Source organism: Poecilia latipinna, unplaced genomic scaffold, assembly GCF_001443285.1.
Source record: "Poecilia latipinna isolate Pla-1442-1.1 unplaced genomic scaffold, P_latipinna-1.0 Scaffold1172, whole genome shotgun sequence".
NCBI lineage: Eukaryota > Metazoa > Chordata > Actinopteri > Cyprinodontiformes > Poeciliidae > Poecilia > Poecilia latipinna.
The window spans coordinates 145,958-166,496 of NW_015113788.1; the positions used below are offsets into that span (position 1 = coordinate 145,958).

At 39.4% G+C, this 20,539-nt stretch overlaps 3 protein-coding genes across 4 annotated transcripts; all 3 read left to right on the plus strand.

The window, feature by feature from the left end:
• The first annotated feature begins 402 nt into the window (after positions 1 to 402).
• LOC106960267 (uncharacterized) lies at positions 403 to 7,169 on the plus strand. Of its 2 annotated transcripts, XM_015053271.1 has the most exons (5): positions 403 to 2,958; positions 3,048 to 3,284; positions 3,464 to 3,532; positions 4,358 to 4,650; positions 5,665 to 7,169. In XM_015053271.1, exons 2-5 carry the CDS (start codon positions 3,050 to 3,052, stop codon positions 6,544 to 6,546), a joined length of 1,479 nt encoding a protein of 492 aa, XP_014908757.1. In that variant the 5' UTR covers positions 403 to 2,958; positions 3,048 to 3,049; the 3' UTR covers positions 6,547 to 7,169. The 2 variants fall into 2 exon arrangements, with proteins under 2 accessions (XP_014908757.1, XP_014908756.1); XM_015053270.1 differs by having other exon boundaries at positions 403 to 3,284.
• A 723-nt stretch (positions 7,170 to 7,892) lies between these two features.
• LOC106960275 (GTPase IMAP family member 7) lies at positions 7,893 to 11,546 on the plus strand. Its single transcript, XM_015053294.1, has 2 exons — positions 7,893 to 8,093; positions 9,039 to 11,546. The coding sequence occupies exons 1-2, from the start codon at positions 8,054 to 8,056 to the stop codon at positions 9,980 to 9,982; spliced, it is 984 nt and encodes a 327-aa protein (XP_014908780.1). The 5' UTR covers positions 7,893 to 8,053; the 3' UTR covers positions 9,983 to 11,546.
• A 2,743-nt stretch (positions 11,547 to 14,289) lies between these two features.
• LOC106960259 (uncharacterized) lies at positions 14,290 to 15,919 on the plus strand. The gene is made up of 6 exons (XM_015053256.1): positions 14,290 to 14,424; positions 14,670 to 14,803; positions 14,893 to 14,946; positions 15,022 to 15,151; positions 15,533 to 15,667; positions 15,744 to 15,919. Exons 1-6 carry the CDS (start codon positions 14,391 to 14,393, stop codon positions 15,917 to 15,919), a joined length of 663 nt encoding a protein of 220 aa, XP_014908742.1. The 5' UTR covers positions 14,290 to 14,390.
• The last annotated feature ends 4,620 nt before the right edge of the window (positions 15,920 to 20,539 follow it).

Here is a 20,539-nt window from a genome sequence, read left to right on the forward strand (position 1 = left end):
TGAACTAAAACACAGGACTCAACCGACTGCTCTGAAATGTTGCTGTGCCAGTTGAGGGAACTCGGCTTGCGTCAGCCGGCTGTGAGACTCATTGTTGCAACCGGTTGGCCCACAGACTTTATAAACAAAAACACATGTAAAAGTCTTTCTCTTAACCCTTCTAGAACCGAACCTGTCGCCGCCGACATGTAAACATTTGCAGTACCGTAATTCCACCACACTTGGCGCTATCTGAAAAATTCCAACGGTTTCTGAAAGGGGAGACGTTGCACTTTCCAGCCAATATCGGGTTATTACGGTAATTTCACAGCTGCAGCTGCAGAGAGTGAAATTAATCCGGGGGGCACTCGTTTAATAGACGGTAAATTGTGAAAATGACTTGTTGGATATTGAAAGTTCCAGTTGTTATGGGTACATGGGTAAGTATATCATCTCACAGGACATTTAAATAACTACTTACAATTAAAATAAGGAAGATTTATATAGGCAGACGTTTGAAATTCGGGTCTAAATTAATGCACTCTGGAAGGCTTTCCAAGGAAATGTAGCCAAAAGTAGCTTCTCAGGTAACACCTTAATATAGGAAAAAATAATGAGGTAACCAAAAAGGTGGGTTCAAAGCCCGGCCTGGATGCATGTTCTTCTCCAGATAGTCCAAAAACATGACTGTTGGGTCAGTTGGTCTCTTAATTGTCCTTAAGTGTGTGTGTGTGTGTGTGTGTGTGTGTGTGTGTGTGTGGTTGTTCATCCTGTGGGTTTCTGTGATGGACTGGTGGCCCGTCCAGCACATACCCCGCCTCTCCATTCCCTAATATTTCACAAATATTTATCACTATAATCTATCTAAACTCTTGTTGACCAGAGGAAAAGAGATACACAATGGAAACTCAAATGTCTGGCACTGTGGGGGAATAAAATGGCGGCGTAACCTGAGATGTTTACAACTAGAAATAACCAGAAGTCCAAGATAACCCTTTTTTTTAACACAAGATTTTAAAGTGTTAAAACATAGCTAGATTATGACAGCTTTTAGTCTTTATTTACACATATTTATGGCCATAACTTATGAAAATTAAGAGGTATGCAATGGAGGGTGCATATTAATGAAATGACAACAGTGCGTTGCAGGGAGATGAACTGCTGAAGTCTTTATCTGGTACAACGGTTCACAACATTACGATTGCACAACGCGGCGCAAATCCACCCTGAGCAAAAAGTAAACCTGGATTTAACTCTCACAGATTAAAACCGAATTTGCAATTTGCACATTTTAACATGTTCAAAGTCTCACTAATACTGCTTTAATCCATAGAGGAATACTGGTACTAATTTTTGACCCAACGGTGGCCTGTTGAGGCCAAGTTCGTATTTGCAGCCACTTTTGAAGTTTTATTACGATGCTGTTCCTCTTTGTTAAAATCCAAACTCTGGTTGAGCACATTGGTTGATAAAAGTATTACTCAGATAAGAATTTGATGGTCAGGATGTCAACCTTCAAGCTTTTATGTAAAGAGGAATGCATTACCGCAAAGCAAGAGGTATGTCTTATTATCAGTTGCCCACATAAGCTGATGTAATTGTGCATTAAGCCTGAACTGCCTCTCATGTACAAACAGAAAGCAGTTGCCAAATGTTTCTCTTCAGAAACTCTTTTTTCTTCTAAAACAAACTATAAAATCATAATTTTCAATGCTTTTGTGAGAAAACTGTAAACAAAAATGACCAAATATTCAGCACAATTACAACCTTAAGGTTTTTTTTAAAGCAGGACCAATGCAATTTGTATTGATTTCGTTTTGATGTTTTTGTATGTTTTATTCTTAAATGAATTTGTTTTTTGTTGCTTGTTTTTTTTTTATTACAATGTGGTACAATGTTTAAAACTGCCCAAAGATTTACAAGCTGGCACTGACTGTGGATGTCTTGTGAACGTTTCTGTAATAAATTAACCTAGAATGTTTCCTAAACTTGTGCAATCGGCCTAAATTTCTTGAAAAGTTGAAAAAAAAAACCATAATTGTTGGATGTTAAGACGTGAGATCAAAGATGATAATCCAACTGACTTAAGTTAGACCTCTTGAAAACCCCAAATTCAACTAATAGTAAATTTTATTTCATAAGAACAATAAAAAATATATATCTAATTCAAGAAATATCAGCTTGTACACTTAATACTTAGTTTGTATTAATTATTGTCAGTTTAGCATCTCCATTTGGCAATCAACCAGTAACTTTGCTATGTACTTAATGATTTTCTCTTTTTTCCCCCCTTCCACTCAATTTTCCTGTGATCTATGGATCAGCTTCACTTTTGACATTTTGGGGTTCACCCTTCTTGTGCAGGGAGGATTGTATGGACCAAGTTAACAGGCTCCTAAATTATTACGAACTCGCCTTTTATGAATTAAAAATTAAAAGAATTAAAAGTTAGCCTATATTTGAAGTGTGTTTTTATTAACTTTATAACCAAATATCAATGCTTGTCTTAAATCAATATGTAGGTTAAAATAATAATTTGTTGGAATAGATTACTGAAACAAATCCAGTTTTTGAACGTTTTAGATCAGACCTACCCTGGGTACGTATCTGCTTCCTGTGGGTTTGAATTGATGCATTTGACCTTATTTTTGAAGCTGCGCGTTCGCTAACCACGTGCCGTGCGAGCAGCTGACGTCACTGTCACGCTTCCCCAGCAGCAAATCTGTGCTGCAAGCTGCGCAGCCGCCCTGCGCATCCGCCAGCTGAGCTGAGGTGGACGGTGCAGCCATTTCTCTGCTCGTCGCTGGGAAACAAAACCCGCGCGTGGGGGAGCGTCGCCCTGGCGCGCACGCGACCGAGCGGAACGTTCCTCGAGCCGAACGCGGCGGCGGCGTGACTTCCGGCCGAAGCGTGCATTGCCGATCAACAACCGCGATCTCCAAACTTTCTCTCCCGTTGAACGCCTGCGCAGACAAAAACGTGCGCATACGTTAGTTTTTTTTTTTTCTTCTTCTTCTTCTTCTTCTTCTTTCTTCTTCGTCGTCTTCTTCTTCTTCATGTCTCAGCAGCCATGGACGCGAACCTGCATGGAGGCGGCGCCGACGTCGCAGCAGCGATGCATGTGAAAACCGAAGCCGGGGATGAAAGCTCATCTGCGCTGGGTTTGGGCAGCCGGGAGTCGCCTGCGCCATGCGGAGATGCCGCATGCAGAGCGGGAGGAGGTGGAGGAGGGGCGCAACAGACTGCGGAGGAACTGACTGACACGGAGCTGCAGGCCAACACCTCGGCTCCCTCCGTTCTGCTGTGTGAGCACAGATGAGTCCATTCATGGTGCCATAGATCTGTCTGTTGACACTGAACTCCAGTTGTCGTTTAAAAGCTATAAGAGGTGTCATCTCCATGTTAACACCCCATAATAATCATAATAATCATAATTCATACATGCACCGTTTCAAGTCTTGTCATGTAATTTGTTTGATCTCAGATCCCGTGAGCACAGACCGGTTCTTTACATCATCAGCTGACGGAAAAACATACCTGAAGATTGCCCCAGGTAAGAGAAGAAACCACATTCATGTGTAAAATCTAGTGATATGCTGCATATTTAGATGGTAAAGCACGAATTACACAAATGCAATTATTTTTTATTAAACCGTTAAATTGGTATCATCTACTAAAGCCTCCATACTGTTTTTTTTATTATTTGAATATGTTTTGTTGCGATTTGGTGTGATCAACCAAAACAAAGTGAAGTGAAGAAAAACCACACATGATTTTCACAGCTCTGTCTTCACCAGTCCCTTTGTGAAACACGGTGGTGACAGCATCATGCTGTGGGGATGCAAGGCTGGTCAGAGTTGATGGGAAGGTGAGTTGAGCTAGAATCGCTCAATCCTGGAAGAAAGCCTGTTAGGCTATGAAAGCCTTGAGGCTGTGGAGAGGGCTAGAGTTCCTAATGGGCAGCAGCATTAAAAATACAGCTGGGCCAAAGTGTTGAAATGGTCTAGTCAAAGTCTGTACCTGAACTCAATTGAAAATCTAACTTTCCAGGAGACGCTCTCCATCCCATCTGACTCAAAGTGTTTTGCCGAGAACAATGTGGAATAATTTGACTCTGGATGTGCAAATTTTCTCCACAGTATTTACATTTTCAATTGTAAACGATTTTGAAAATCATCCACTCTTCCTTCTTTTTCACTTTGTGTTGGTGAATCACATCAGTTCCACCAAAAATTTCTACCTGTCACCATTTTTGGGCACCTATTCTTAAGTGTGTCACGGCAGCACCAGCTATGATTTATGTGCTCCTTTTAAAGCTATGTGAGGAAAAGTATTGTGAGAAAGCCCCTGATCAAAGCCGCCTTTGTCCCGTCCCCAGCTGCAGTGCTGCCACCTGCTCCCTCAGACAAGACGCTCTCCTCCGGCTCCGATTTCTCCTCCAAAGCTGTCCTGTGCCTGATAGAGGCTGTCGGCCGCCGCTGGGGTCTCTATGAGACGCGGGAGCGCTCGCAGCTCTTCCAGAGCGTCCAGGAAGAGATGGCCTCAAAGGGCCACGTCCTTCCCGTGGAAAAAATCCGCCGCAAGTGGAACAACCTCATTGTCACGTACAAGAGGGTCAAGGACCGCAGCCGGGAGACGGGACATGCCAAAACATCCTGGGAATTCTTTGATGTAAGTCAGGAGGAGGAGGGTGGAGACAAATCCCTCTGCTGGGCAATTTAAGACTAATCCAAACCTTCCTAAAGCACCAATGACATTTTGTAATGAGTTTGGATAAAAGCATGATTGCGCACCGACTGTCCTGTTGTCCTCTTTTGCTTTATCTTTGCAACTAGAGCCAGTGTTGGAGAATGAAGGCACAAGAAGGCACTGCTATTATCTGGTCTAACAGGCTCTGAATCCCCAAAAAGAAGCAGTAGAAACAAAAGTCAGGGCTAAACGTTGTGTTAGCAGGATGTTCACACATCGGAGTGATTCCACAATGAAAACAGTCCCAATGGATTTGAATGTTAAAATATAAAAGACTTCAACTTTAACTTATAACTGGACTGATTCCAGGATCTCTGTCTAAATGTTCCACTCATCCATCTATCCTTCATACCTCCATACAGACATCCATTCATCTGCTTCTATCATACATCTATCTTATCTCTAACCATCATTCATTCATCCACCAAATCATTGATTGTTTTCCCATTTTCCCTCCACTTGTCCAATAACCAATCGTCAGTTCGTCACTCTTTGCCAGTCTACTTTTTCCTCCTTTAGAGCCAGATCCCTGGAGAAGCATTTTATTTTATAAAGTAACTCAACCTTTGTGGATGGACAACTCTGACAATTCTGAGTGTGGAAAAGTGTGAAATTTGAACAGGAAAATGTGCAGGAATTCTTGTTCTTGGTACAGTTGAAGAGTCTCTTAACTTTGCATGAGCTCATATTGTTATATCATGAGCTCTTGTCTTCTACACAACGGTACACAATCTGGTAGATAAAGCCTCAGTGTCTATATGTATCTTGTATTGTCTGTAAAAGTCTTTAAAAATTTCCAGAGACAAAATTCAAATCTGTATCTTCCTTACAGTGATCTGAGGAGTATTAATTACATTAATTTTACATGGTATGACTAGCTGCTCATCTTGATGCCATGAATAAAAATAGTTTGTGGTTTTCCTTTTCTCTCTGTAGCTCATGGACGCAACGCTCTGCGATACTATTGGCTCGCAGATCATTAGCAACAAAAGGAGCAAAGGTAGCAGTACAGCTTCTTCGCTGGCCATTCCTTCAACAAAGATCCCTGCAAAACCAGTACAGCTTCCGCAGCCCACCACCATCATCCGTCCCAATGGGGACTTTGCTGCGACTGGGGGTTTGGATGCGGCCGGCCTGGGAGCTGCCACCAGCCAAATCATGAGTAGCACCGCTGCCAGTCCCTCACACACTGCAACAACTGTTACCCTTATCAATGCTCCAGAGGTCAAGCCCGTTATTGTCCTCAATGGTGACATTGTCACTACTAGCATTCAGCCAGCAACCATCGTACCGTCTCCATCGTTTATCTCTTCACCATGTTTTACTGAAACAGCCTCTGCATCTTCCGCTCTTGGCTCAACCGGCAGCACAGACATGGGCTCGTCGGCCTACAAAAGCCGAAAAGGTCCGTCTTTCACGTCGGGCGCCACACCTTTCTGCCTCAGTACGACCCCACTTAGCCACACTCAGAACATCCTTGGGCTCTCTTCGTTCCCCACAACGTCTTCCTGTCACACCGCTTCCAGTGCCGCTTCACTATCTGCGCCTGCGAGTGCGGGAACAGAGGGGCAGAACCAGAAAGGAAACAAGGAGCAAGGCAGCATCGGGTTGTTCCAGGAGGTTCTGAAGCGGCAGGAAGAGCAGGGCTACTTGGATCGGGTGGCTCGGCGCAGGGTGGAGGCCAGAGAGAAAAGGCGTGAGAGGAGGGAGGTGCGGATGTCAGAGTCTCTTGGAAGGATAGCCACGGCTTTGGAGCTGCTCTCCTCCAAGCAGGATACGGTCATTGCGCTCCTGCAGAGACTGGCGGATCGGAAATGATGAGTGTAAGGCAGAAACATGGTCATTTTGAACCTACAGTAGTTTGAAATTTTCCTTTATGAAGACTTCAAACCCCAGCTATTAAATGGTCATCTTCAAGCTTGATGGAAATATCAAGTTGCCCACCAGTACAATCCAAATGCCTTCTGGAGAACTGTTAAATTGTCAGTTGTGACAAAGATTGAGCTGTTTGTCAAAAATTATGAGAATAATGTTTAGAAAGATCAGGCATCATGGTGACAGCATCAAACTGAGGGTTTGTTTGGCTTCCAGTCATAAAAAATGGATAAAACTTGGACACAGTTGAATGTTCCAACAGGATGATGATCCCAACACACCAAAACTTAGCACTACGCAAATATATTGGCACTGACCTCTTCCATATTAGAAATTGTGTTCTATTTTTAAACCCCCATAAAAAGCAATCTATTTAAACAAACTCAGCTAGTTGTTGACCATCCAGCCCAGAATATGACAGAGAAGATCCCAGATAGCTGCAGAAAGTGGATAGTTTCTCTGCAACTGGCATTTCGTAGACGTATTTGAGGCTGTTTGCAGCTTTAATTATATATTTAAGATTTTATGTATATTTTTTACTCTGTGTGAACTAGAGAAAATCTGCAATAAATTCTAACATGGAACATTTTGTTTGCCTTGTGATCATTCCAGCCTGAAAACAACAGGACATGTTGGAAGCCATAATTACTGACGTCCACGTCCATTTTTAGTGCAAATCTTTCACAGGGACTGCATGTCAAATAAGGGTTGTCTTTTAAGTTTTACGCTGACTTTATTCCCTAATCCATTTTCTATATGTGATCTTCTGTCCAGTATACTTTCCTTCTCTCTGTCCATCTTTTTGTCCTTCCTTCCCTTTTTCCTTTTTGTCTTCATTGTGTCCTTATTCCTAGCCCTCCTTGTGTCTCTTACTCACTTCTGTCTCTGTCCTTTCCTTCATCGTCCATCCCTTCTGTCCTTGTGTCTTTCCACCTTCACTTCTTATGTTCCTCCTTCGTTTCTTTCCTGTTGTCCTTCCTCCATCCCTACATCGTTTCATTGTGTCCTTTCTTTTGGTTTATGCTGGTATCTTAATTTTTTCTGGAAAAATATGTATAAACCTTGATGGAGTGAACAGTTATTACAAATTAGCGTGGGTAATTTGGGTTTAAAGGGGAAAAAACAATTATAAATTCGGAATTTGCCTCTTTAATTAGGTGAATTGCTAAGTCTACAGAGACTTAGTGTTTACATGAGATCCAGAGGTGTAGTACTTCATAAGTACCACTAGATGGCGCCAGACAGCTTCTTTTTACAGAGGGATTCCAGCCTTTGTTCCCATTATTATTCACTTGGTGAGTTCAAGTGGCGGCCGTCAGCGCCTCGCCTCACCTCACATTTGTTGGCTAAAGTTTCAGTTTCGTTTTTCTCTTCCTCGTAAAAAGCTGATATATTAGGACTGGATGTTTAAATCTGCAGCCATTTTCCAACCCCAGAACTGATTTCTGCCATGGCTGCTGTCGGAAACCCTGACGCGGAACAGACCACAGGTAGGCCGAGTGTGAAAGTTCAGAACCGTCACTAGTTCTCAAGGAAAACCAGGAAGAGATACTGGGAAATTATAACTAACGTGTTTGTGATGATGCAAAAGAGCCCAAAGAAGTAAAAATAATAATAATTTTAAAAAAAAAAGAATAATAGAATAACCACATCTTAGCTTAAAAGGCATTACTACTTTAAGAGGAGTAACAAATTTCAAACCCTAAACATTTCACCCATTTAAAACAGAAACCAGAAAGTGAAACTAAGGTCGGATTAGGCTTTGAGTAACAAAACTCAACTCAGCTATGATCCAGAGATAATTATTTATTCATGATTAAACCAATTTAAAAAAACAAATACAATAAAAACTCAATTTAATGATTAACAACACAGAGTGAAAGATTTCAAAGGTTAATTTCTCATAGTTATGACAATTATGATGATTGTAAGCAAATCTGGATTTTGTTTCAGGGCCTTGCAGGAATATATATGTGTACTTTATTTATACAAGCTCAATTCTATTTGTGAATTCGATTCAGATTCAAAATTGCTTTATTTAGCACAGTTTAATGTTAAAAGTCTTAACTTACATAATCCAAGTAACTTCAAAGAGTCATTTTGGATGGGGATGCTGTGGACAGGAAGGATCTCATGTAAAGCAGTCAGTCTCGCAGTGAATCTGAAAAAGCCTCTGACTGAAGAGACACCAATGGTGCAGTAACATGTCCTGGATTAGTGGTTAGCAAGCACTGCCAGTCCACCTCATGTACTTTTTATAAAAGCAATTTGTCAACAAACAGTTTGGAACAAGTCAGAAAAAAAACCTAACAGAGTTACTCGCAATTCATATTTAACTACTATAAGCTAATGTTACATTTCTGAGCAAGTAAAGACAGAAAAGAGTTTTTTTTTATCAACAGAAGAGTAATTTCTTTTGCTAATTTTCTTTTCAGAACCTTTGAGGATCATGCTCATTGGGAAGAGTGGAGTCGGCAAGAGTTGCACTGGGAACATAATCCTCAACAAAACTGTCTTCAAATCCGACATGAAGCTTAAGAGAGTCACCGTCCACTGTGAAAAGGAGGAGGGGACGATCGAAGATACGCCCGTCGAAGTCATCGACACGCCTGGGCTGTTTGGGAAAGAACGCAACAAGGACGAAATCATCCGGGAGATTCTCATGCGCGTCACGCTCCACGAGCCGGGCCCTCACGTCTTCGTGTTTGTCGTCCCAGTTGGACAGTTGACACAGGAGGACGAAGACACCCAAAAGCTGATTGAAGCTAAGTTTGGTCCACGGGTGTGGGACTACACCCTCGTGCTGTTCACGCACGGGGATCGGCTGGAGGGAAAAACGATAAACCAGGTCATTTCCGAGAGCGACGACAACCTCCGCAACTTCATTCGCAAGTGCAGCGGCTGCTTCCACGTCTTCAACAACAAAAACCGGGAGGACCAGCTGCAGGTGGCGTGCTTTCTGGAGAAGATCAAGACGCTGGTGGCCCTGAACGGAGGCAGTCACTATCACGCAAAGCTTTACCCCAAACAGGAAAGCAAGATCAGAGAAAGACAGGAGAGCATCCTGGCCGAGAGAAGCAACGCCATCGACCGCAAGGTGGCAGAATTCAAGCTCAAGTACAAAGAAGAGGAGCTCAAGAAGAAGCTTAAAGAGTTTTGGAGGAAAGAGGAAGAGAATGCAAGGAAGGAAGCAGAGAAAGAAATTTACATCAGCAAGGTTTCCAACATCCTCCTGTCCTTAGTGCTGGTGGTTCTGGTGTTGGGCTTTGCTCTGCAGGTTCCTGTTGGATACCTGATTGCAGGAGCAGTTATTTGGACCGGGATGTTCTTCAAGATCCCGTTAAGGTTTCTGAACAAAATACCATGGTGGAAAAAGTAAAAATTGTTTTTTTTTTATCACTGTTTCATCTATAATCTATCTGTGGATTATCCACATTTTGAGAGATGAATGTCATGATGTTAAAAATTACAGGTATGCTTGTGTGAGTTTTGTTTACATGTCATGATGATTATATCCATACCCTTTTACACAATGGTACATTCGTTATGTATAAGAAAGAACTGAGCTTTTCTTGGTACTGCAAGTAGACTCGTAAAACAATTCAATAAACTGCAGCAGTGTGGTTTACAAAATAAAGTCATTCATGCTTCTGCTTACTCTGTTAAACTTCCTGCCCTTGTGAGCTCATTTTACATGGCAGAGTCCACTGGTTATCTTATTCTAAGGCAGTGCTTCTCCATTCCAATCCTCGGGGACAACTGAGAACTGGAATATGCACTGACCTGGATATGTTAGACGTGTCTCTGTTCCATAACTCCTGATTCAAAGGATTACATTACCTACTCTGCATCGCATCAAATTCTGCAGAAGCCAATCAACCGCATATTCGAGTCAGGTGGGTGATTAACACCCGTGTTTTAGGTGTCTTACTTGAGAAACTCCTAAAACATGCAGGGCGGTAGTGGTCCCTGAGGACTGGATTTGAGAAACACAGTTATAAGGTGAGGCTGAAATATTAGGAAAGATTTTAGGGGGGGGGGGTGGCACCACATGGCTCTATGGTCAGGCATCAGGTGCCCGACCATAGAGGCTACAGTCCTTGATGAAGGTGTGCCAGGTTCAGCTCCCAGCCCAGGGCCATTTGCTGCATATGTCTATCCAGTTACTAATGAATAAAGTCCACAAAATCCTTGAAAAGCATTTTTTGGGGGTGTAAAGTTAGTTTCAGTTCTCTGCCACTAGACCTGTAGAGCTAAGATCCTCTCTGTTCAGAAGCTGTGTCTGGTGCCCTTACACCCCCAACTAAGAGAAACCTCGGGGTGAGCCATAAGTTTCCATTCATAGAAACAATAATAATTTTATATTGGACAACTGTTTCTATGTTTGTGGGGCTCTGTAAATCGCTGTATGTCTTGGACCACTTTGTGGTTGATCTGCAACAGTGATGCTCGTTCCATGTTTACTGTTAAAGACCGCTTCCTGATCCTGCCATCGGTATAATTTCAATTCTTTGCTCTTTTGTCAAACACATCTTTTTGGGAAACTGAAATATAAAAGAAATAAACATTTTACATTCTCCTATGTATGGAAACTTATGGCCCACTCTGTATTATACATCATGTAGTCCGTGTGTCTCCAGCACACATGGGTAAATATAGCCTCATTTAGAACCAACATCATACCCAAAGATAAAAACATAGGCAGCTGAGGTAGAGGTGGCAGTACCAGTAGAGGTATCTGCAAGTGGCCCAGGTTTTAAAGATGCAGTTTATTTATTTTTTATTTAGCCATAATTAAAAAAAACCTTAGAGTTCAGGGTTGTACTGTTTTTATAGCATGAGTGAGTTGGTTCTCTCCTTGGAAGGGAATCCCAGAAGAACAATTTTTAAAAGTTGCATTGATGGTTATTGATATTTAGATGACAGATCGGCTGAAAACGTTTTTTTTTAAAAAAAGCTCAACAACTCTGAGCATCATCAAAGCAAGGAGACCTCTCAATGTCTTTTTCAGCCAATATTATTTTCGGTTTCTTTTCTCTGCAAGTTCAGTTTCTGTCAAACATTAATCAGCTTTGCCATCATAACGCTTTATCTGCTCACAGGAGACATGCTGGTTTCTGTTGTGAAGAACTCACAAGCTTCTTACATCTGAGTCCCCATATTGCCAACTTGTATCCTAACGTAACTGTTGTAGAATATCGCATATTGTATTTTCTAAGGACCATGTAACATGATTTCATCATAGTGTGGAGGTTATATGATTGCTTGAAATTAAAACTGCTTGAACCTCAGTCAGAATCGCCTGCATTGATTTGGCGTCCATTGATTGTAAAGCTCAAGCCAAACCAGCAATGTTGATTTTTGCAAGTTAAATTTGCTTCCTGGTATCATGCAGCCCCAGTTTCAAAAGATCCTAGGGGGTCTTTTTAAACTCATAGTGAAATCGACTGGATTTCTATTATACTTGGAAGACTGAGCGCCCATCCCCATAAGTCTGACTGTTTCATTATTATTATTATTATTATTATTATTATTATTATTATTATTATTATTATTTTGCATAATTTCATTATCTTTAACTTGAACTAATGGGAAAAATGAGAGACAATGAGGATTGGGGAGAAGATATGGAAGAAAGAGGAGAAAAAAATTCCTTCAGAGAAAAATATACTCCCCAAATTAATGTAACCAGGCTTTATCCTTACTTTGTTTTATCATCAGGATGAAGAGCTTATCTACACTAACCTCTCCATACAGTCAAAGATCTCTGGAGAAAAATCTTTACAAACTCCTTCAATGGGCTGGAGATATTAGAGGCATCTCTGCCTTGGTTTTCTTTGTAAATTTACTATAAACACAACCTTGCCCATAAAGCTAACAGTTTTAAAGGGCATAGTCCAGGGTTGTGACATAACGTGAGGTGGGAATATTTGAAAAGGTTCAGCAGCGTAAACTTTCTGTTTCATTTCTTCAACTGAGTGGCATCAGGAGGTAAGATACATTCTCTTGACATCGTATGGGGTTATTGATGCTTTGTAAACAGATTTAAATTAGACTTTTAACATTAAGTCATACTGAAGGACTAATTCCCCGTGTTGTGTTTCCAGTCCTGCCTGCCTTTCTATTTGCCTTGATTTTGTGATCTAATTTGACTTAGTTTCATCATGACCTGTTGTTGTCAATTAAAATGTCTTCACACATATGTGGTTTCATGTCAAGCCAAATATTGCATTTATTGGATCAAATGTTTCGTAACTGTTCTGTCCAGACAAACTAACAAGGTTATTCAGGCCAACAAAATCACTTGGTTTAAAAGTTAGCTAGAGTTCAAACCTAAAACTGAAATCCTTAAATTACATTAAAAAGTCTTGCAGATATAACCAAAGTAGTCTTTTGTTTTTATCTGTGTACTAAAACAAGGAAGAATAGTCAGTATAACAATCGAGACCAATGTCCGAGGATTTTTTTATGAGAAAAATATCAGTAGTTTAGCAAAAATCACAATTTCCAGGCAGAATTACCCTGTAAAATCTTTGAGGCCCATTTAGTTGTGTGTACTAACTTTTACTATTTAAGCCATCTAAGTGAAATATTGGTAAAAAATAAAATAAAAATCTTGTTAAAGGAGGAAGAGAGTTGCGACAACCTGCTTAAAGCAAAGTCTCAAAAGGAGACAGAGCATCTAATTTCAGAGATAAAAGTTTCTTAAATATTCCTGTTACAATTTCTTTCAACAGAACAAAACAACTACAGCAGCGCCACACTGAATTTGGGCTGAAAGACCAAATGGAGAGAGAAAAGCCTTTGGCTTCCTTCTCTGTGAAAAAAGAAGAAGAAAGTGACGAAGAAGAATATGGTAGAGAAGAAGAAAGAACACACATCCAAGGGATACGAAAAAGTAGGTCTTTGAATTAAGGTGCAGTTTTTAACATCAGTCCTTTATTTTAATTAATATGTTCATGGACAACTACTAAATAAAACATATGTATAATGGAGCACATCCCATTTAAAAGGTGAACATAGAGCGGTATATTTCAGACAACTTGGACTCCCTGCTTTTCTGCCATTCTCTGGGACCTTGATTTCCAAAAGAAACTCAAAATTTTATTTTATCTGAAGAGTTTAACTTTTTCTTGTTTGCCCATTTAATGCACTTCTGACGTCATCTATGGTTTTGATAAGTGTGTCAACTCCAGGAATGCAGTAGCCCGTTATCCAGGACGCGCCTGTGTGTGGTGGTTCTGAATCTCTCTGAAACCCTTGAACACTCTAAAAAGTTATCCCTATTGCTTGTCCGTTTTTCTTATCGCCTCACTTTTTCCTTCCACTGAATTTTATACCAGTATGCTTCTACCAGTATACGGCACTCAAGCTGTACGTTTCTTTAACAACAACTTTTGGTAGTTTGCCCTCCTTACGGAGGTGTCAAGTTTTCCTCCTAATAAGATAAACTGATATTTTGTAATCAATCTGGAAATTAGCTGTAAAACTCAATCATGAAAAGCAACACAAACTATGAATATAGCACTTTGAATTTGGCGAGTCTAGATCATGGACAAGCTTCACTTTTGAAATAACTGAATTACACTACTTGAGATTTATTGAGATGACAAACGCATACATTTTGGCAAATGCACTCATCCGGATCAAAACACCTGTACCTATTCCAAGAGTATATCTGTTGGTAATATTAATATCAGGAACATAATCTGCATGAGTAGCACCACTGAGGTTTTTTTTTCTTTTGCATATTTCAAGGAGTCTTACCTGTAACCTGCGGGACCAAAATGGGAATCATGGATCTTGAAAAGCTAAAAAGAGGTGAGCAGAATCATGTACGATAGGATAATATACTACCGCCTGGTTTGATACTACATATTAACAATTATGTAACTATATGTATGTATACATAGTGTTAATAAAGTGTTACCAAATACATAAATAACAGACTAAAAATATAAAATAAAAATAAAGAGTATTGTAATATTTAATGGCTCTTCTACCAACTATTTTATTTTGTAAATATTTTTAAAAAAAAAAAATCAATTTTCTATAAATCTGTTTAGATAAGATGTGTATTAAGTGTGATGGCAGCTGGTATACCGCATCTGGCTTTGAGAAGTTTGCAGGAAAAGGCTCAAATAAAAAATGGAAAGTCTCCATATTGCATGAAGGGAAACCTCTGCAATTTTGGTTTAAGGTAATTTCTTTTTTTGTGTGTTTTCTGCATTTATTAAATAATAATAATAATAAATGCAGTTGAAGAAATGTCATTATTTCTAATCACAGACTGGTCTACTGTACAAGCAGGGATACACAAAGAAAAGAAAAAATCCAGTGAAAGTAAGTGAGCAACACCAGGATTTAACAAAACATCTGTAATGAGGGAACTAAGTTTTATTTATTTATTTCAACCAGAAGTCCATCCTGGAATCAAAAACCAAGTTATGGAAATTGGAGAAAGGTTTCGAAAAACCTAACAGGACATATGTTCCCAAAAAAGAGTCGGAAGAAGAGTCTGCGGATGAATTTCTAACAAGAGTTAGAGGTAATGACAGAGAATTCAGGCAGTAAAACCAAACAAGAAACAACAGATTCCACAAATTTAGATTAGTAAACTGAGCAGACGCACAGAGTAAAAACCAAAAACCACTGTTATGCCTTTTACCCAAAGAGACGACCAAGAAAGGTACTATTTTCTGCAGAGGTCATCATTCAAGCTGAAATCTAAACACTGGCCTTATGCCTGCCACTGAAAATAAGTCTTCCTTTTCAAAAACGTTTCCTTTCAAACGTGAAAGGAAACGTTTCCTGACGCTGTTTCGGTCAGGTGTTCCTGACCGAAACAGCGTCAGGAACACCTGAGGCTTCAGACAGAAGTGCTTTACTTTATGTGGAGTAACTGCTGCTCTGTGTTATCTCTGAACAGACTTGATCAGTTCTAGGGAGACTTCGGAGGAAGGCACATCTGATGAAGAGGCAGAAAATGTCAGCAAGTCAAATGGAGATGAGCGGAACTGTCACGATACCCGATTCATGGACTCCGATGACAGTGAGACCACAGGTCATCCTTAAATAGGTCTATCAGCCATCTCATATTTCTCTGATAAAAGTTAATATAATCTCTGTCGTTCCGAAAGACGACGAGAAGACTGGTAAAGAACTCGACGTGATAAAACCAGCTCTGAAAATGAGGAGAATTTGTTCAGAGTCTGACAAATCTGAAGGATCGAGTGCCTCTGAAAACGTAGACCCAATAACGTCTCAATACCTATCTGAGACACCAAGTGAGTTCAGAAACCAATATCTGCAGTAACCTTTTGTAAAAAATAGGAAAAAAAAATTAAGTGGAAGATTTTCTTTGTACTTACAGGCGTTGATTTTAACGCTTTTAGCCCAGATGTAAGCAGCCCTGAACCTGAATCACCAGCAAGATCAGAGTCAAGGTAGGAAGTAACAGCCTCAGTACTCAACAGAGAATCTCTATGGATTTGCTCGTCTTTGTGACTCTTTCTACATCTCTCTACAGCAGCCACTCAGCCGCTCAACACTTGAAAAAGGAGAATCAGTCATGGTCAGGGCTGTCAGCTGGCTCCGGGGATGACACAGCAGACCTGAATCAACTGAAGAGAGAAAAAATACAGCTTGAGCTGAAAGTTTTAAAAATAAGTGAGGAATATTACAGTTTGAAAGTTAAGGAACTTAAGAAAAAATGCGCTCTGAAATGATTTTCTTATTAAATGTTTAATATAGAGCTGAATGGAGCAATTGTCGCAAATTAAGTCTGTGGGGAACAATGAGGGAGGAGCTAAAGATAACTTCATTCAAAATCACTTCCCAATCAACGTTTGCAGAAAATAAAATGCGGCTTTAGTAAATTACAGCTGATATTAGCATTTCAATGATTATCTCCATAATTTATGAAAAAAAAATAGAATAGGTAATGACAGAGGATTCAGGCTTAATAGACTTAACTTAAAGGAAAAGTTTTTATTATCTTGTAAAAGGATAAATACAAACACAACATCCTGATAAACTCATTTAAAACACAAAGACAGCAACTTTTGGTGTAAACATTCGAAGATGAAGCTTATTTTTGTCATGGCTTCTCAAGGTCAGGGGAAGCTGATGTGTTAAAAAAATCTTTGATAGTCAGATAATTTCACATAAAATAGACTGACATTGTCACTGGTTAATCCTCTCTGTTGGTTTAGATGATGTAATTATGATTTTCTCAAATTTATGGTTACAATAGCCTAAACCTGAAAAAATTACTGCAAGAAGAAATACCCCTAAAGTTAGATTACCTAAATTTAACACTCACTCCACGTTATAATTGGAGCAAATGATTTAATTTCCCCTTGGGATTAATAAAGTACTTTTGAAATTGAATTTGAAATCTCAGCCTCGTTCAAGATTAATTTTATGACAAATGGCATTAAACATGTCACCCAAACACAGTTTTCAGTAACTTTTCCAAATTAATCAGATTTTTCTGGCTCAGCCCAAATAGAAAGTCAAAAAATTGATAATTGGCTTGTAGCAAATTAGTTATTGACCAATCAAATCAGCCGGTTGATATTAATATCTGTATATTGAAAACAAATTCTAGATCGGGGGTCGGTGACAGTGAGCCCGATCCACCGGGGCAGATCTAGTCAGTCTAATTCTATTCATCATGTTTTATTTATTTTACGTTGTGTTTAGAGTTCCTAATTGCACTTTCTGAACTATTTGAAAAAAGGTTTGTTGCAGTTTATTTTTACATGTTTTACTCAGGTGGTGAACCTGTTGTTTTTGTTCATTTCAGTTATTATTTATGATCTACTCCTAACTGCACTGACTCAACAAATTAAAGTTGTTTTTACATGTTTGACCAAGCTTGTGAAGTTATTGGTGTATTTAAGTGTGCTGTACCGGTGCAGAGTTGTCAAGTTAATGCCATTATGTCTGTGACAGTTTAAATTAATGCAGCATTTTCTATCTATCAAATTGTTATCGACCAATACTAAACATTAGATATCTGTATTGGTTTCTCAAGTGAAAAAAATGGATCAGTGCGTTCCCAAAATCAACTGATGTTTCTGTTCCACCTTTGATTGATGATAGTCTTATTTCCTTACAAATGAAACCCAAAAACTGGAAACCAGACTCAGGTAAGTATTGGAAATTTAACTCCAGTATTCTGAAGCACCTACTGCCAAAAAAAGGACAATAAAATACCGTATTTTCCGCACTATAAAGGTCACCTAAAAAACTTCAATTTCCTCAAAAGCTGTCAGTGCGCCTTATAATCCGGTGTGCCTTATATATGGACCAATATTGAGCCACAACAGGTCTAGCAACTACGTAAGCAGCCGCCAACTTCATTTTCCCCGTAGAAGAAGAAGCTCGCGGTGCATGCTGGGATAGTTGTCAGAACGCTGGTTTTGTTGACATTCCCTTTAGTGAAGCTCCATCTAGTGGATGCATAACGTAACTCCAGCCTCTACTGTAGTGTCTATTCTATGCGCCTTACAATCCGGTGCGCCTTATAGTGCGGAAAATATGGTAAATAAAAATGAAACACAGAGGACTCTGAATAATTAAATAGCCCAATTTTTAGGGAATTTCTAAAATAATTCAGAAAATCAGACAATTTTCTGTTTCATTCAGTAGGCAAAAAAGAATTTCAGGAAAAAGAACTAGATATTTTTATTGTATTTGTTACATATAATGTAACAAATCTTAACTTTCTGTAAGACACTAACAAATAAAACATTAACTCTCTAAACAAAGCTAGATGAAATGTATATCCAAAGGGTATTATTATTATTATTATTATTATTATTATTATTATTATTATTATTATTATTATTATTATTATTATTGTTGTTGTTGTTGTTTTTTAAAAAAGAAACCAGCAAGGAATGTGAGCAGGAGAAAGGTTTAGAAAGGAATCTTGAAAATGACTAAACATAAGAAACATAGTAAAACTAGAGTAACTGTGAATATTTTGTATTAAACAACTGTTTGTCTTATTAAAATACAATGCAAAATAAACAATAAAAAATGGTAACACTTTATTTGATGGGGTGTGAATAAGACTGACATGACGCTGTCATAATCATGACATGTCATGATTATGACATAACACCTTTATGTCATGATTATTATATTAATAATAATCAGGTGTTTAAAAAGGTGTTTATGTTCATAACACCTGTCATGAACATGAAGGAGTCTTTATGAATATATGACTGTTGTCATGAAGTGTCATTTGGCAAATAATGACACTTTTAATGCAACTTTTAGAGCAACTTTGCATTAAAACTGTCATAATTTACCAAATTACACTTCATGACAACAGTCATAGACATTTATAACGACTCCTTCATGTTCATGAAAGGTGTTATGTCATGTTTATGACACCGTTGTGTCAGTCTTATTCACACCATGTTGAATAAAATGTTACCGAAAAAATATATTTCTTTAGTTAAATTTTTTTTTTATTTTTTTAATTGCTCAAAGTTGGAAAGGCGGCCGACCATGCTGCGTTAAATTTCCTCCAAAAACTCCCTCTAATCCTAAATCGACCTGCATGAAAAACACAAACACAGTCTGGCACACATGCAACAGATTAATTTTGCGTCGTTAATCTGTTACATTCCCTTCAGTGGCATTTAGAGACCACTAAAGGGAATGGGGACATGTGGGATAAACCTGGCTCTCCCAGGGAAACCCACACCAACAACTATGTGTTGGATTATTTTTTTTTATTATTTTGGAAGATGCAGATGTTTCACAAGTTGCAACTTTTGAAACATCTGCATGTTTCAAAACATGCAGATGTTTTGGAGCATGCGTTGCAGGTTCTCATAATTTCACCGAACCTGCAACGCATCAGATGTGGAAAAGGTTAGCTAGGGAAGGGTGGGGATGTGTGGGAATTGTACTGTAATGACATTATAATGATAAGTGTTGGAAATTCTGTGCAAAATGTGCGAATGATGTGTGAATTTGCGCCAACAGATTTGACAGCATCATGGAAGCTTCATAGTGGGATTGTGTCTGTGTTCCCTTGTTGGCTCTGTGTGATTCTCTCTCTTTCCTCTTCATTTTCTTCTTTATGGCAGGAAACATGTCTTCCAGGCGTTTTTGCACATTTTCCAACTTGACCCTTTCATCGAGAAGCTTGTTTCGTTCTTCTTGGTGTTTCGCCTCGGAGATGTCTTTTTCCTTCTCCAGTTTTCTGCAGCTGTCCTTGAGGGTGTCCATGCTGACGATGACATAATCCAAGAACTTAAGCCTTTTCAGAAAATTCATATCTACATTCATCATGGCTCCGAGGTGCGCTAAAGGATAATCAAAACCCTGGATCAGTTTCTGCCAGTCCTCGTACTTGTCCCACAGCTTATCTCGCCTCTCTGTCGTGGTACTCCTAATTGTCTTAACTTGGTTCTTAAAGGTCTCGATGTTTCTGGATAACGTGATGAGGCATTCCTGATTCTTCGTGATTCTTTCAAGTTGCTTGTCGATCAACCTGAGTGCTTGGTATATATTGAAAATGGTCGTTTCTGCTTTGTCCTTTGACGTTTTGCTGTCTGGGTCGTTGCTCTCTGACGACCTCTCTCTCGGTTGTTCTTTCTCATCTGAATCTGGACTGGACAGACGCCGTCCTGGCGTGCTGATGTCGTCCATGCTTTTGGCCCTTCTCGCTTTGCTCTTTTGCTTTGTCTCTGTGGTTGGACCTAAAGACTTTGAATCATGGCGATCTGTGCTCTTAGATTTTCTCTGTCGGGATTGCCGTCTCTCATCTGAATTAAAATTGACCAGTTGCTTTCCTGACTTGTCGGTGTCCTCCCAAAATTTGACTTCTAAGTCTTTCTTCCTTTGTTTTGTCTGATCCAAAGTTTTGGATCCTTGGCCTTTGTTCTTCATCTTCCCACTTGCATCG

What these genes read in the sequence shown, in the direction of transcription:
- LOC106960259 (XM_015053256.1), top strand. Translation starts at nt 14,391, where the DNA reads ATGGGAATCATGGATCTTGAAAAGCTAAAAAGAG. An exon ending in TCTTGAAAAGCTAAAAAGAG is followed by an intron (nt 14,425 to 14,669) that starts GTGAGCAGAATC and finishes AAATCTGTTTAG; the next exon opens with ATAAGATGTGTATTAAGTGT. An exon ending in CTCTGCAATTTTGGTTTAAG is followed by an intron (nt 14,804 to 14,892) that starts GTAATTTCTTTT and finishes TTCTAATCACAG; the next exon opens with ACTGGTCTACTGTACAAGCA.
- LOC106960267 (XM_015053270.1), top strand. Translation starts at nt 3,050, where the DNA reads ATGGACGCGAACCTGCATGGAGGCGGCGCCGACGTCGCAGCAGCGATG. An exon ending in GGCTCCCTCCGTTCTGCTGT is followed by an intron (nt 3,285 to 3,463) that starts GTGAGCACAGAT and finishes GTTTGATCTCAG; the next exon opens with ATCCCGTGAGCACAGACCGG. An exon ending in CATCCTGGGAATTCTTTGAT is followed by an intron (nt 4,651 to 5,664) that starts GTAAGTCAGGAG and finishes TTCTCTCTGTAG; the next exon opens with CTCATGGACGCAACGCTCTG.
- LOC106960275 (XM_015053294.1), top strand. Translation starts at nt 8,054, where the DNA reads ATGGCTGCTGTCGGAAACCCTGACGCGGAACAGACCACAG. An exon ending in TGACGCGGAACAGACCACAG is followed by an intron (nt 8,094 to 9,038) that starts GTAGGCCGAGTG and finishes TTTTCTTTTCAG; the next exon opens with AACCTTTGAGGATCATGCTC.